At 39.2% G+C, this 13,832-nt stretch overlaps 1 protein-coding gene across 2 annotated transcripts in view; it reads right to left on the bottom strand.

Annotated features, from left to right (window-relative positions):
• Positions 1-166: 166 nt before the first annotated feature.
• Positions 167-13,832, bottom strand: part of GARNL3 (GTPase activating Rap/RanGAP domain like 3) — a 221,895-nt gene continuing 208,229 nt past the window's right edge. For both annotated transcript variants that reach the window (XM_007474670.3, XM_007474671.3), the window contains exon 29: positions 167-13,389. In XM_007474670.3, coding sequence (XP_007474732.2) covers positions 13,218-13,389 — 172 coding nt within the window. In that variant the 3' untranslated portion in view covers positions 167-13,217. The remainder of the gene's footprint in view (positions 13,390-13,832) is intronic.

The raw sequence follows: 13,832 nt of genomic DNA, 5'->3' as shown, positions 1-13,832 counted from the left end.
GGTATGGTGGGCGGAGCCAGAGCCCATATGATAGGTTCTGAGCAAGCAGGGGCGTGTTCTACGCACGAGAGGCGTGGCCTTGGACTCCTTCCCCTGGGGCTGGCTGAGCGACGGAGGTGATAGATAAGGTGGGAGGCGCAAACAGAGTCAGACTCAAACACTGAAGGCCAGTCAAATCCCATACTTTATTTTGGGATATAGGGTGGGTGGTAGGTGAGGAGGGACACAAGAGCCATCCAGGCCACGGCCAACAGAGCTGAGCGGTCATACACGGAGTCACAGCACATACGGACTTGGCACGAAAAACAATGAGATACAAAGAGGATTTAAGACACTTGGTGGTTCGTCCCTTGATAGACAGCACAGAGGGAAACTGAGCCACAGCCTCACAGCACAGGCTTGGTAAGTAAGGGTTAGGCAGCACAAGGCTCTGAGCAAGGGAGCCTGGGAAATAAAACGAACGGGGAGAGAGCCCTATATGACAGGAACGGACAAAATATTTCATTTTTAACACCTCTCCCACCAGCACAACTGCCCTCCTTCAAAAGGGTCCCCTTCTTTCCGGGAGAAGCCATTGGAGACCCAAGGCGGAGCCGGACAAAGAAGGCGGCTCCAGAGCTGTTGCCTTCCATTGACCTGCCTGGTCTCAGGAGTTTCTCGTAGGTCAGAGCTAGAAGGAATCTAAAGATCTAGTCCAGTCTCTTCATCTTATTGGCGAAGAAACTGAGGTCCAGAGAAGGGAAATGACCTCTCTAAGGTCATACAGCTAGTAAGGAGCAGAGTGGGATTCGACTAGGTTCTCTTGGCTGTAATTCCACTGCTCCTTCCACGAGAACAGCTTCAACAAAAGAAACTGTCTTAAAAGGTGGAGGAGGGTCCTGGTGTGGGGGTTCACGCCTGTATTCCCTGCTGACAAGGGTGGCCGGATAGATCTCTTGAGTTGGAAGTTCTGAGCTGCAGTGGGCTAAGCCAGTCAGGCGATGAAACTAAGTGAAACTAAGTCCTCTTCTGTATGGTGAGTACCCCTGGTGTAGGGGACCAGAACTTTCAGGTAGATTAAATAATGGGAATGGACCAGTCATGAGTAGCCACTGCCTTTCCAGCCTGGGTGAGATAAGGAAACTGAGTTAAAAAAATGTTTTTTTTCCCTTTAAAGATTGTGGGTACTTCTTTTAAGGGAGCTCATTTATCAAAGAAGAGAATCTTTAAAGGATGCTCAAAGACAGTGACAGGTCATAGGATGTCATATGCTTGGAGCTTAAAACATTCACAGTAATTCTGAAGGATCAGTAAAGATGAGCACACAAAAAGAAACACCTCTACTGTAAATATCTATGAGAAATTTACTTTTAGCCCCTCTCTTTTCAAAGGAAATCTTAACTTCTTCAGAAACCCAGTGGACAGTGAAACTGGCTGTCTATGACCTGCTTTTTCAAGTAGTTCTGTACCAGGGAAGGAACCACCTCCACTCATTCTGGTGTCAGAGGAATGTCTGTTTAAAGAATGTCTATTTTGCTCTAGGAGGTAACATATTTGAGCACAAACTAATCTTACAGATGTCTTTACACCCACTCAGCAAGAGATGAGGCCAAACCTTAGTCTTGAGAGCTTAGGGAGAAGACAGAAAGGGTTATAGAATTTATAGACTCATTGAATTTAAAATGGGAATGGACTAGAGATCATCTAAGGCAGCATGGTGTAGAAACCAGGAAAACCTGACCTGGATTCAAATCTTGCCTTCTTCACTAGCTGTATAATCCTGGGGAAGTCACAACTTCTTTGAGCCTGTTTCCTCATCTGTAAAATGGGCATAATATCTGTAGCACATATCTCATAAAGGTGTTGTGAGGACTGAAAAAGATAATGGATGTAAATTATTATTTAAGTATTGATTATTATCTAGGCCAACCTCTTCATTTTACAGATGGAGAAACTGAGTCTCAGAGAGGGGAAGTGATTTGCCCAAGATCACATAGCAAGTTTAGTCAAGAGCCAGGATGAGAACCCAGGTGGGTGGCAGCATGGTACAGTGGAAAGAGCATTGGCTCTGGAGTCAGAGGACTTGGGTTCAGTTCTTGCCTCTAAGCATTTACTACCTGTGTGATTTTGGGCAAATAACCTCCCTGGGCTTCAGTTTCCTCATCTGTAAAATGAGGACTAGATGGCCTCTGAGATCTTGTCCTGATGCCCAGGCTAGTGCATTTGACACTTCACTTTGATGTCCTTTAGGACAGAGGTCCTGTGGGGTCTGCAACTCTCTGGAGTCCAGGGAGAACCAGATTAAAATGTAATTGGAAAATATTTAATAAATATAATCAGGCTTTTGAGCATGCCCAGTTTGCTCAATAGGGAACTTCCTTGGATTGTTCAGGTGTCTGCCTTTAGGCTGAATGAGCCATTTGTTCTCTGGCTGGGCAAAAAAGAAATGCAAATACAATAATGCATAGATGTCACCCTCTAAAACTCAATATGCAGCCTGCAGGGATCCTTTGTATAGATAGGTGGCCTTCTTTTCTATTTGAGTTTCACATCCTTAGTCTAGAACCTCCTAGACCCTTGTAACATTGGGAGCCTAAGACTGAAGGTCACCCACAACAGCAGCAGTGCTTCTAGTTGGCTCCTGTAGCCAAACCTGCCTTCTTTTGTATTTGCAGCTTATATACTCTGGCAATGGATGAAGGTCCAAGACATGGAATGAAAGAAGTCTGGATCAAACTGCTTAGTTTGATCAGGATCAAGCTGCTTAGTTAAAACAACTTTTTTTTTGGGAAATCATGTAGTCCCCCATAGCTACAATAGCCTAGGAGTAAAGGCAAACTGTGACTTTGAAAATCCAAACCCTAGAGGCTTTAGCCAAGGTCCAGGAGGATTTTCAGTTCACTCAGGCAGCCTGCTGGTCTCCTGTCATCTCTCTTATCATGGTCTATACACTTTAATACAGATCCCTTAAATAAAATAATGCAGAAATATTCATCATGGCCTCAAAGAAGCATATGTAAATGTGGAATAAAGGCATCTCTTCCCTTTATTTTTCTCTACCTGCCTCCCTCCACCTCCACCCAATAACTCTCAGCACTAAATGAAAACAACCTGGATTATTTCACAGAATCTTAGAACTGAGGTGGTCATTCAGACTTCATTTAAAGACTACAGAGATGGAGCATTCTGTCTACTTTTGGTCCACTCTCAGTGACAGGAAGTTTTTCCTTGTTGTTGTTCAGTCATGTCTGACTCTTTGTGACCTTATTTGAGGTATTCTTGAGAAGGATCCTAGAGTGGCTTACCTTTTCCTTCTCCATCTCATTTTACAGAGAAGAAGAAACTGGGGGCAAGTAGGGTTAAGTGACTTGTTCAAGGTCACACAGCTAATAAGTGTCTAAGGCCAGATTTGAACTCAAGTCTTCTTGACTCCTGGCCCAACGCTTTATCTATTCACTGTACCACTTAGCTGCCAAACACATTTTCCTTTACATTAAACCTCAATCTGCCTCCCTTACAGCCACTGCTTCTAGTTTTGCCATCTGGGGCTACACAGAACAAATCTATTCACTCTTCTTGCCTTTTACACACTCTAAGACAATGATGACATATTTGTTAAATCTACTCATTTCTAGGTGAAATCTTTTCAGTTCTTCCAATTTATCCTGGTGTAGCACAGTTTAAAATTTCCCTCTCCCCATCCTGGTTGCCTTTTTTGGACACACTCCAATTTGTCAATATCTTTCCTAAAACATGGTGTCTCAAGCCCTGGATTCCAGCACCAAAGATTTGAGACCTCATCCTTGGCCCTGACACCTCTTCATTTCCCAGAGATACTTAAAGTTGGGGGGATTTAAATGCCTTATTGAAAGGCACTAAGTCAACAACAAATACCAATAGTTCTCCATTTATGTAATTTCAGTTCAGCAAGACCTCTGTGTAAAGTGATTATTTTTTTCAGAGGGAGAGAAGGAGATAGGAAGGGAGCTGGCACATGGTTCAAAGACATTTGGGACAGAGAAGAGAGTATGAAGACCAGGAAGGGACACCATGAGGCTTAGGGCCAGCCACATGGGGGAGAGGAAGAGCACACAGGAGCAGACACTTAGAGGTTGGACATAGGCTCAGACAGGAGAGAATGGGCAGACAGCAGATAGACATGCATGGATTGGACATTGGGGTGGGTGGGTTGAGCACGGCAAAAGTCTCCTTTCTAGATGCCAGAGGTCTCAAGCCAAGCCCCTATTTGGGGGGGGGGGGGTGGCAGTCTCTCTGTATCTGTTCTGCTTTTATTTGGAGGGTTTTATTTTTGAATTTTTAAATTTTGGTGAGAAGGTGGGAGGCCACAGAGTGCTAAGCAGGAGTGGATAGAGAGAACACAGTACTATAGAGAACTGCCTACAATTCTTTTTATCTCTTTTAAAGAAATAGGCAAGTGAGAGAGTGAGCAAATACATATCAAATATAAACAATTCTGGTGAAATATTACTAGGGACTCAGGGTGGGGGATATTAAGACAGTGTAGAAAACTCCAATTTTTGGATCTATTTAGGGCTTGACTGGTTTACTGATGTCTGCTGCTTAGTTTGTAGAACCTTTGAAAACAGAAGAAAACTTAAAAATTCATCTAGTCAAATCTCCTCTTTATTGTTCTCTTTTACATATGAGGGAACTGGTTTGCCCTCAACCAATAAAGTGGGAAACCAGGGACCTGGGAATGGAACTTAGCACTTAGGACTCAAAATTAATGCTCTTCCCATCAAACTACATTCATTTTTAATACTAAATAAATGTCTGTTGTGTCTACACTCAATCCAACTGGCAAAATAACTGAGTTCACAGAGTGACCAAAAAGGGTAGGGAAGGATGAACAACCCCCAACTCCAAATATGAATACTGTATTCTTTTAGTTCTCAATAATTTTTCAAAGACACAGGGATGTTTTTAGCTTTCTGTGCAAGGAAAATATACCTGACTGGTTAGGAACAATGTCCAACTCAGCTTGGCTCTATCTTTGTCTTACTGACATTCCTTTTTTAGCAAGTATTAGACTGAGAAGTCATGGGCTACTTTCTTCCCTTCTTTTCTCCTTCTTTGATGGTGAAGATACCATGAGGATAACAATTCCTTACATATTTTTAGCACTTTTGATTTTTCAAAGCATCTAAACATTTATCTAAATTTGGTTCAATCAACAAATATTTATTGAACATCTGCTGTGTGCAGAGCCCTGTGCTAGGCCCTAGGTAGGAGAGGCAGATAAAAAGTTTACCTCTTCATAACATAATTGTGAGGTAAGGGGGGCCTTAAAGGGAAAGAATACTGGACTTTGGGGTTAGAAGAGGTAGTTCAAATCATGGCTTCATTATTAAGTTGAGTGAGTCATTTCTGATTTTTAAAATGGGTGAAATGGGGATATTTTATATTTCTTATTTTATAGGACATTTGTGATGCAAGGGATTTATAAACCATATGATGTTAGATCAAGTGTTTTAAATCTGGGGTCTACAGATCCCAGGATAGATTTCAGGGGGTCTGTGAACATGGATAAGAAAAAACTGTATCTTTAGTTCTACTAACCTTTGCCTTCCTTTGTAATCTTCTGTATTTTATGTTTAAAACTATTATTCTAAGAAGGAGCCCCATAGGCTTCCCTGGACTGCCCAAGGGGTCTCTGACACACAAAGGTTAAGGAGCCCCATAATAGACAATATCAGTAATAATCCTTATTATGACAGATTAGGAAACTGCAGTCCAGGCAGATTAACCAAAATTAACAACTATTTCTATGGCACTTTAAGGTTTACTAAGCACTTTGATTACAAAGCCCCATGAAACAGGCAGCCCAAAAAATTATCTAACACATCTTAACAGATGAGGAAACTAAAGCTAAGAGTGGTAAAAGGATTTGTCCAAAGTCACACAGAAAATTCTGGTTAGATCTGGTATTAAAATATGGATGAGGCTCATTCTTGTTCCTTCTATGAATCCAAGCTATCTTGAGACTTCTCAGTCTTCATAGAGGCTGATAACAAGCTTGCTGGGTTTTCTCACAAGAGAAGAAAGTCTAAAGAAGTCAGGTATGAGAATTTTGTGGAGACCTGGGACTGACAGAAGAGCTCCCAATACTGACATTGAGAGGCTGAATTTATTTAAAGATTTGGCTTGACACATCTTTCCACCTCTAACTATAATCCTTTCTGAAATCTTGGAAAAAGTTGAATGCTTTCTGATGCATCATTTAAAGATAATATAAACACTACTATATCTAGAACTCCTTACCAAAGAGACCATTCTTCATGAACATGCTGATGTCATGGTGAAATCGCTAGGCTGGAAATAGGACCCATATGGTTTCTAAGACTACAGCAGGCTAACATTAAATTCTTTACTTCAGCTTAGAACAATTAAAAAACACAGAATTTTAAAACTAAAAGATCACAATTCATTCACTCATTCAAAAATATTTAATGAGTGGCTGTGTGCAGTATACTATGGGAGATAAAAAGTTGTACAAAAGTGGTACCAGCCCTCAGAAGTTTCAAATATAGGGGAAATAAGAAGTACTTGGAATATCAGGCAGTATGTGTGGCAAGTGCCTTATGAGGAGTACATGCTAAGGGCTTTGGGAGGGTAGAGGGTGATGGGTCATTTCTGGCTGGATCAAGTCATGCATTGTGGAGGACAAGACACTGGAACTGTCTTGAAGATTGAGTTGTATTTTAATACGAAAAGATTAAGAGATGGGGGGGCACTTCAGGAAGAGTTAAAGCTCAACAGCAGGAAAGCACAGTGCACATTATGGGGAGGTGACTGGTTAAAAGAGTGGCTGAACCAGAGTGTTGGTCTTGTTAGAACAGTGGGACTTAACAATGGACAGATAGATTAAGGCCAGATCGCAGAAGGGGAATAACCTGCTCAAAGTAATGCAGCAAGTGAGCAAAGCTAGGGATTCGGCTCTGATTTTCCAACTTCAAACACAGTGTACTTTTTTTATAACACATTGCTGCCTCCCACATACTGCCTCCATTTTGCAGGATCCTTGTCTGATGACAGAACAAGGTTCTCCATGAACATTTCCAGTGATGGAGAATTTACTGATTTATTGGAGAACTTTGTTAGAAAAATTTTCCTTACTTTATATTGAAACTTGTACTCCATTTATTCATGTCTGTCTGTTGGATCAACATAGGACAAATTAGTGTCCTCTTTCATATAACAACCCTTCAAATATTTGAATATAGCTCTCTTGTTCCATCCTCTGCCTCTCAGTTCTTTTGACTATTTATATTAGGACCTGCTTTCAAAACCTTCAATATTCTGTCTTCCATCTTGTTATCATCCCTCTTAAAATATGGTGTCCCAAACTGAATACAACCCTCTAGATGCAGCCTGACCAGCACAGGATAATAGGGGACTATTATATCTTTTGACTTAGCTGACACAAGGTGTTCCCAGAAGTCTCAATGCAGCTTTAATTAAAGTTTACTACTGCATGAAGACTTTTGGGACCCTCTGCATACCTCCACAAATGCTGCCTGATATCATGGTCCTCCACCACAGGCAGTGTGGTGTGGAAGCTCTCCCGGTATCTCAAAGGCTGTCATGAGAGGACAAGCTTTGGCAGACCCAACTAGGGTGGAAAGGCTTTGGGTATGGGCTTGGAGATCAATCCTATGTCTTTCAGTTGAGCACGAACCTACTTATATTGGGAGAGGTTTGGCACCAGAAGGATAGTCACCAAATGAATGATTTGTTTTACCTGTAGCATTTCATAAAGATTGTCTAGTAAAGTATAGAAAGTTTGGGCTCTGATTCAGGGAAAGGGGTGCCCAAACTAATGAAATGATGGATCTTTTCATGTACTGAAGTAAACAATTATAATAGCTTTTAAAAGCATTCAAATCATGGTTTGGCTCAATCTGAATTTAAGACAACTAATCCCCAGGTCTTTTACCCATAAATCATTATTATGTTGGGCAATCCTTTTTTCATTCTCAGTTGTCCATCCAACTACATTTATTTCACTGTCTGAACAGTTGATCTTTATCCATTTGGTATTACTTTGATGGATACATGATCTCATTGACGCTGGCATTCCTTCAAAAGGAAGACTGTAACCCATTCATACCTTCTCATCCTGTGTGACTCTTGTCCATGCCCTCCTATAAATCTTCCACAGAGGCTGGGGTAGATCTTTTAATTTTGTGTAGGCATGCAGGCTGTTCATTAATGATTAATTGCTCTTGCTACATGATAAGTTCTCTTTTTCTGGTCATACATCTCTTAGATGATATCTTCTTGCTTCTACTTGTATTTAATATTCATCAGCCTATTCACAGAGTGCAATATTCACAGAGCCTATTCATGCCTACCATGTACTTTTTCAATGTCTGCTGGGTTAATTCTTTGGAGACTGGATATTCCATGACTCAAACAGCATCATTAGAAGAATACTGATATTAAAATGATGGGCTTTTGTTTCTGGAAGAAGCTGGGGAGGGTCATTAAAAATACTATGCATTTTCCATAGGTGATTCTGCCTTCTGTCCTCCTCTTGTTCAATTCCAGGCCCAGATTATTGTCCATGCTCAGTTTCTGCCTGTATGTACCAATGGATGACTTCTATAGGGTTTCCATCCAACTGTATATCCTAGTTTGAACAACAGGAATTCTTCATCTACTTAAGTTTATTTTCTGGGTCTAGTTAAGATGAACTCTTGAGTGATTATGGACCTCATGTAGGAGGCTCTGCAATGTTCCAGGGTTTGATGAAGTAGGCATATTTTAATATGCAAAAAGGTGCATCTCGAAGACTTCAGTATCTTTAGGGAATTCCTCTTCTATTGGAATCTGTGCCAGACATCCTCTGTGACAGTGGCTAATATTTTTTGGTAAGCATGTTGTCCTGTTTTTTTTTTTTAATGTCTTTCTTGTTATTCATAATCAGAGATCTGTCAGATAGTTAATCCTTCTGGCAATGTTGTATGATTTGGACATATGTGTGGGAGATACTACATTGGAGGAAAGCCTTGAAGGGAGCATTTTGTCCTAGTGAACAAAAACTTTTATATTATAATCAACAAACAATAAGCACGGTGGCATTTTGTCTTCTCTACATCTTTCAGTCACTCATGTGACTATAAAGAGGTATTGTGTGAAAGCCTGGCCCTTCCCTTCTCATGTCCTCATCAACAATGCTGTCAGTTAGTAGGTGGATTGTTTTCATGAAATTGCTGTAGAAGAAAAATAGGCCTTAATGGGTTGATAATTATTGAATGTTTTCTTAGTCATTTAAAAAATAGTCTATGTTTTCCCCCAAGTGTTTAGTGTTCCTTTTTTTCAAGATATCTTGAAAATTGAGTTCTGTACCTTGTTACTTTTCATCATCTTGGTTTTGGCTCAGACTGCTGGGATGCTTTAGGGACTTGGTTCTGTCATGGATGGTAATGGCCATCTCATTGAACTTTGTGCCACCTGAATATTCAACAAGTACATCTTCTCTGTCTTCATATAGATTTCTGAAAAAAAATATTGCCTAGAACAAGGCCAAGACCAGAGCCCTAAGGCACAACACTAGAACATTCTTTTCAGAGTGGCTTCAACCTAATACCTTTGGGAGATGGTTGTTGAATTCTTTGGGTATGGCCGTGAAACCAGCTTTGAATGAATGTAACAACTATCATCCATCTCACATTTCCTAAGCTAATCTACTTTATCAAATGTCTGCCATGCAGGTTTGCTATATATTTGTTATATTCTGGGTCAGTCATGTCCCTAATTTGTAAATTCATAGATTTTGAGCTAGAGGAGCCCTTAGAAGTCATCTGATCTAATCCCACTGTTTTACATAAGAGGAAACAGAGGCCCAGAGGGATGAAATGAGTTGTCCAGGATGACAAAAGTAGTAAGTTAGTAAGGTCAGGATTTGAATTCATGACTCCTCAGACTTCCAAATTCACTACTTTTTCCATTGTACCAAGCTGCCTCCCCTAAAAATAATTCTGTTGATGGATATAGTACCATTTTGTCAAATTGAATTTCTCTCCCTTAATTCTTATCATACTTATGATACTATCAATGTAGCATGGTAGATAAATATTCAAGGTAGGCAAAGATGATATTCTGTAATAGGACTAGTTTCAGTTGTACTATATTAAATAATATGAATCATTTTAAAAACCATCATTCAACTATCCCATTCCCTTTACAGTTTCTCTAATTTCTTTTCAAGCTAAATCATGTGGTAACAAAGGACAAAAAATAATTCCCCCAGAAATATCTAAATAGACACATGCTTTCTTTTATAAAAGCTCCTATTTTTCATCAGTAAGTTACATGGAGTAAGTAACTGAGGTGAATTTCAACAAATCTTCAAAATTCTTTATTAATAGGACCAGAAATGTTATTGACTTTATATTGCAAAACTCTTTGAACTGCATATTTAAAGATAGTAATTTAATGCACCATGTGTAGTAATAACAGGTGCATTACCATGTAAATCATTTTATGAAAAATGGAAATTCACCTGAGTTACTGACCTTCATATTTTTCAACGCTTTAGAACATAGAAAAGAACCATCCATAACAGTAGCCTAAAACTACAGCCCCTGGGCAGCACTTAATAATTTTATGATTATTCACATAAAGTTGAATTTAGGTGACCAAGTCTTAGGCAGATTTTTGTTTTTGATCACCTATTGTCTTCTTGGCACATTAATTAGAAATGATGTTTAGCTGTCTTATCTCCTCCTTTCTGTCACTAAAGTATCTCTCTTCATGGTGTGCAGGTGATGCTGGGTTTTAGAAGGCTGTGCCATCTAGAAACTTTGGCATATCCTTCCAAGTTGGAAAGGTTTTTCTTATGAACCCAGCAACAGACATAGGACCCGCCTAACTAATGGTGGAGAGGCTCAGCACCAGGGGGTTGGCCATTATTGAGGAACGTTTTTGGCCACAGCAACTTGTTTAAACTTACTACAAGAGCTAATGGATCAGTTGCTGTACTGGCTTTCAGGCTGAACAGAAGTTTAAATAAAAGAACTCTTCTGCTTGGTTTTGCAATCTGAGGGGTTACAATCTACATTGATGGAGAGAGAATCACAGCGATGAAATAATGGATTCCTAAAATAATGAAATATTAAATTCTTCTCTTAAATAATGGAAACAAATGCTCCCAATCCATTACAACTATAGTTTAAAGTACTAATTCCAAGTTTTTTGTTTTTTTTTCCTTGTAGCTCCTTATGGTACTGTGTCTGTTATCTTCACTGTGTGAAAATGGGGAGGAATGAAAACAGCTTGTCACATGTATGGTGGCCTCCTTCTGGTTTTCTTCCTCTGTATTACACTCAGCTTCCCTCCCCCTTGGGTATTTCTATCAGATTTCTAAATGCTCCTTTGAATTTGTGACTCCTCCTCAAATACTCTGGCTCATCTGACGCTTATAATCCCTCCATGGAAACAACCTTTAGCAATTGCTTGTTCTTATATATCAGGATGAAGAGAAGCCAAAGTGGGGAAAATGACAGGATGAAGAAGACAAAAACAATATTTTTACATTTAGAAAATAGTTTTTAAAAAACTATGACATAACATAGGAGTCGAGGAGGTGAGCAGAAAATGATGAGATACCTTTGGAGTATAAATGTTCCAAGAGTTAATGGACCAGTTCTTATTTCGGCTTTCAGGCTGAATCAGTGCCTAAGTAAAAGAACTCTTCTGGCGGGTCTTGCCTTTGAAATGATCCTCTTCAACCATCATTCATTCTCTGCCAAACAAAACTCTGGCCTTTATTCTGGGGTTTCATACTGAGTTCATCATGCAAAGGTAAGGACTTTTCCAAGTAATCCATAATATGCAAGCTAAGGAGACAGTATTGATGTTGCATTTATTTCTCTTTCGGTTTTTATATTAAGGCTGTATCTCACAGGTTTGTGGGCTAAAAAAAATCCACTGTCATAGCCTGAACTATAAAAACTGTAAAATCATTGACCTGTTATGTTTCACTGAATCAATATATAAAGTAGGAAATCACCCTTTTAGAGTTAGGTCCAGTATTATATAGACTACATCACTTTTTTTAGTTGGACAGCAAAGGTCCACACAAAAAGAGGAGAACAATAGAATCAGATGTACTGAAATCAAAGGGTTGTAAGACTGTACTTGATGGGAAATGAGAGGAATCTGCCAACAGAATTGGAGAACTAAGAGGAGACAGCATTGGGTGGTGGGGAGGATCAGGAGGAGATCATCAAACTTTTATAACCAAAAGATAATATATATTTTTAACACCATCTCTATATTGTAATACAATCTTTCAAGGTAAGAGGCTAAAATTTCACCATGAAATTTCTTGTAATAGGCAGCCCCCAAACTGTTCTTAACCTCTTATGCTAAGCTAGGAAGGAATGACAACATTATATATCTTTGCATGCATAAGTGGCAGGTCCATCCATCAGGTGGTGATTAGTGAAAAGACAAGAAAATATGCACAATATTTCAAGATGACAGTTTTTTTCCTTGACATTTCGATTTAAAAATAAAAAAGAATCTAACATGAAAGACAAGGACACTAAAGGAAAGAAATCATAGTGTCTCTTGTTTTCAAACAAATTCTTATTCTTCTGCATATCAGGAAGGCTACCTTTGAAATCCAGCCAATCAGCTTCCCTCTAAACAGTAGGCATGGGACCAGCAGAATAGGAAAACAGCTGGCTACACTTTTGTGTAACCTCATCACTTCTTTAAATCTAATCATGGCAAAACTGAGTTATCAATAGGAGCAGGATTTCTTGGTTATAGAAAGTAAAGCTAAAGAAAAACCCTTATTTGTAATAAAATCAAATGACTTCTTTATAAAATATTTCTATGAAATACTTATAATGTGAAATAAATTAGAATTGTAATGAAAAATAATTCTTAATCTAAGTATTTCAAATATAAGAGGTTTGAGGTAAAGAAGAATGAATACTTTTATTTTATTAAAAGTTTCAATCTAAAACCTCAATGAAATCTACCACTTTTATTCCTAGAGGGGCTGATGGTACTTGAACTGGGAAAGCAAGGATCAAGATGGCACCAAATGTTTAAGAGTTACCCAAACTGGCCTAATATGCAGAACAGTTGGTCCAATAGAGCAGTGACCGGGATTCCTCAGGAAGTGGTGTCGAAACTTTCCTAGAGAGTATAAACTTCTGTAAGAAAAATAAAGATGGCAAATATGATTAAGATTGTCTTTACTTCAAGTCAATAATATCTTCATCAAAGGAAGCTGTGAGCTGAAATGGGCTTCCAGAGGGTGGACTCTCCTCTCTAGTGGCCAGAGTGTCAGGATCTGAACTTGTAGAAAGGAGACGCCCATCAGAGTTGTCTTCAAAGGAAGGCCTTTCAAAAGAGCCTGATAAGATTCTATAAGAAAAGAAAGAAAAATTACTGTATAAAATAACTAGTTAGGTTAAGGTACCTTTTACTGTGGTACAATGGAGTAGGGACTACTGACCTAAAATTGTTAAGAAATTATTTTTTTCTCTCTTCCAGTTCTATAATAATTGATGACACTGACATAGAATTTAAGATGCTTAAAGTAATTTTCATATATTCTTTCATTTGGATCTCACAATGACCCTATGAGGTAGCTTCTATAGTATCCCCACTTTACAAAAGAGGAAACTGAGGCCTTAAAGATGTAATTGACTTGCCCATGATCACATGAGTGTCAGATGGGGCATTAGAATCCAGGTCTTTCTGACACCAAGTACCCTATGCCTCATTGCTTCTCAGTCCATAAGTGACACTGACCTCTTTATAGTCTAATGTAACTACCTTTATGTAATCATGATTACATGATTACA

The sequence above is a fragment of the Monodelphis domestica genome, chromosome 1, assembly GCF_027887165.1.
Source record: "Monodelphis domestica isolate mMonDom1 chromosome 1, mMonDom1.pri, whole genome shotgun sequence".
NCBI classification, from domain to species: domain Eukaryota; kingdom Metazoa; phylum Chordata; class Mammalia; order Didelphimorphia; family Didelphidae; genus Monodelphis; species Monodelphis domestica.
This window is presented reverse-complemented; position numbering and strand designations above follow the sequence as displayed.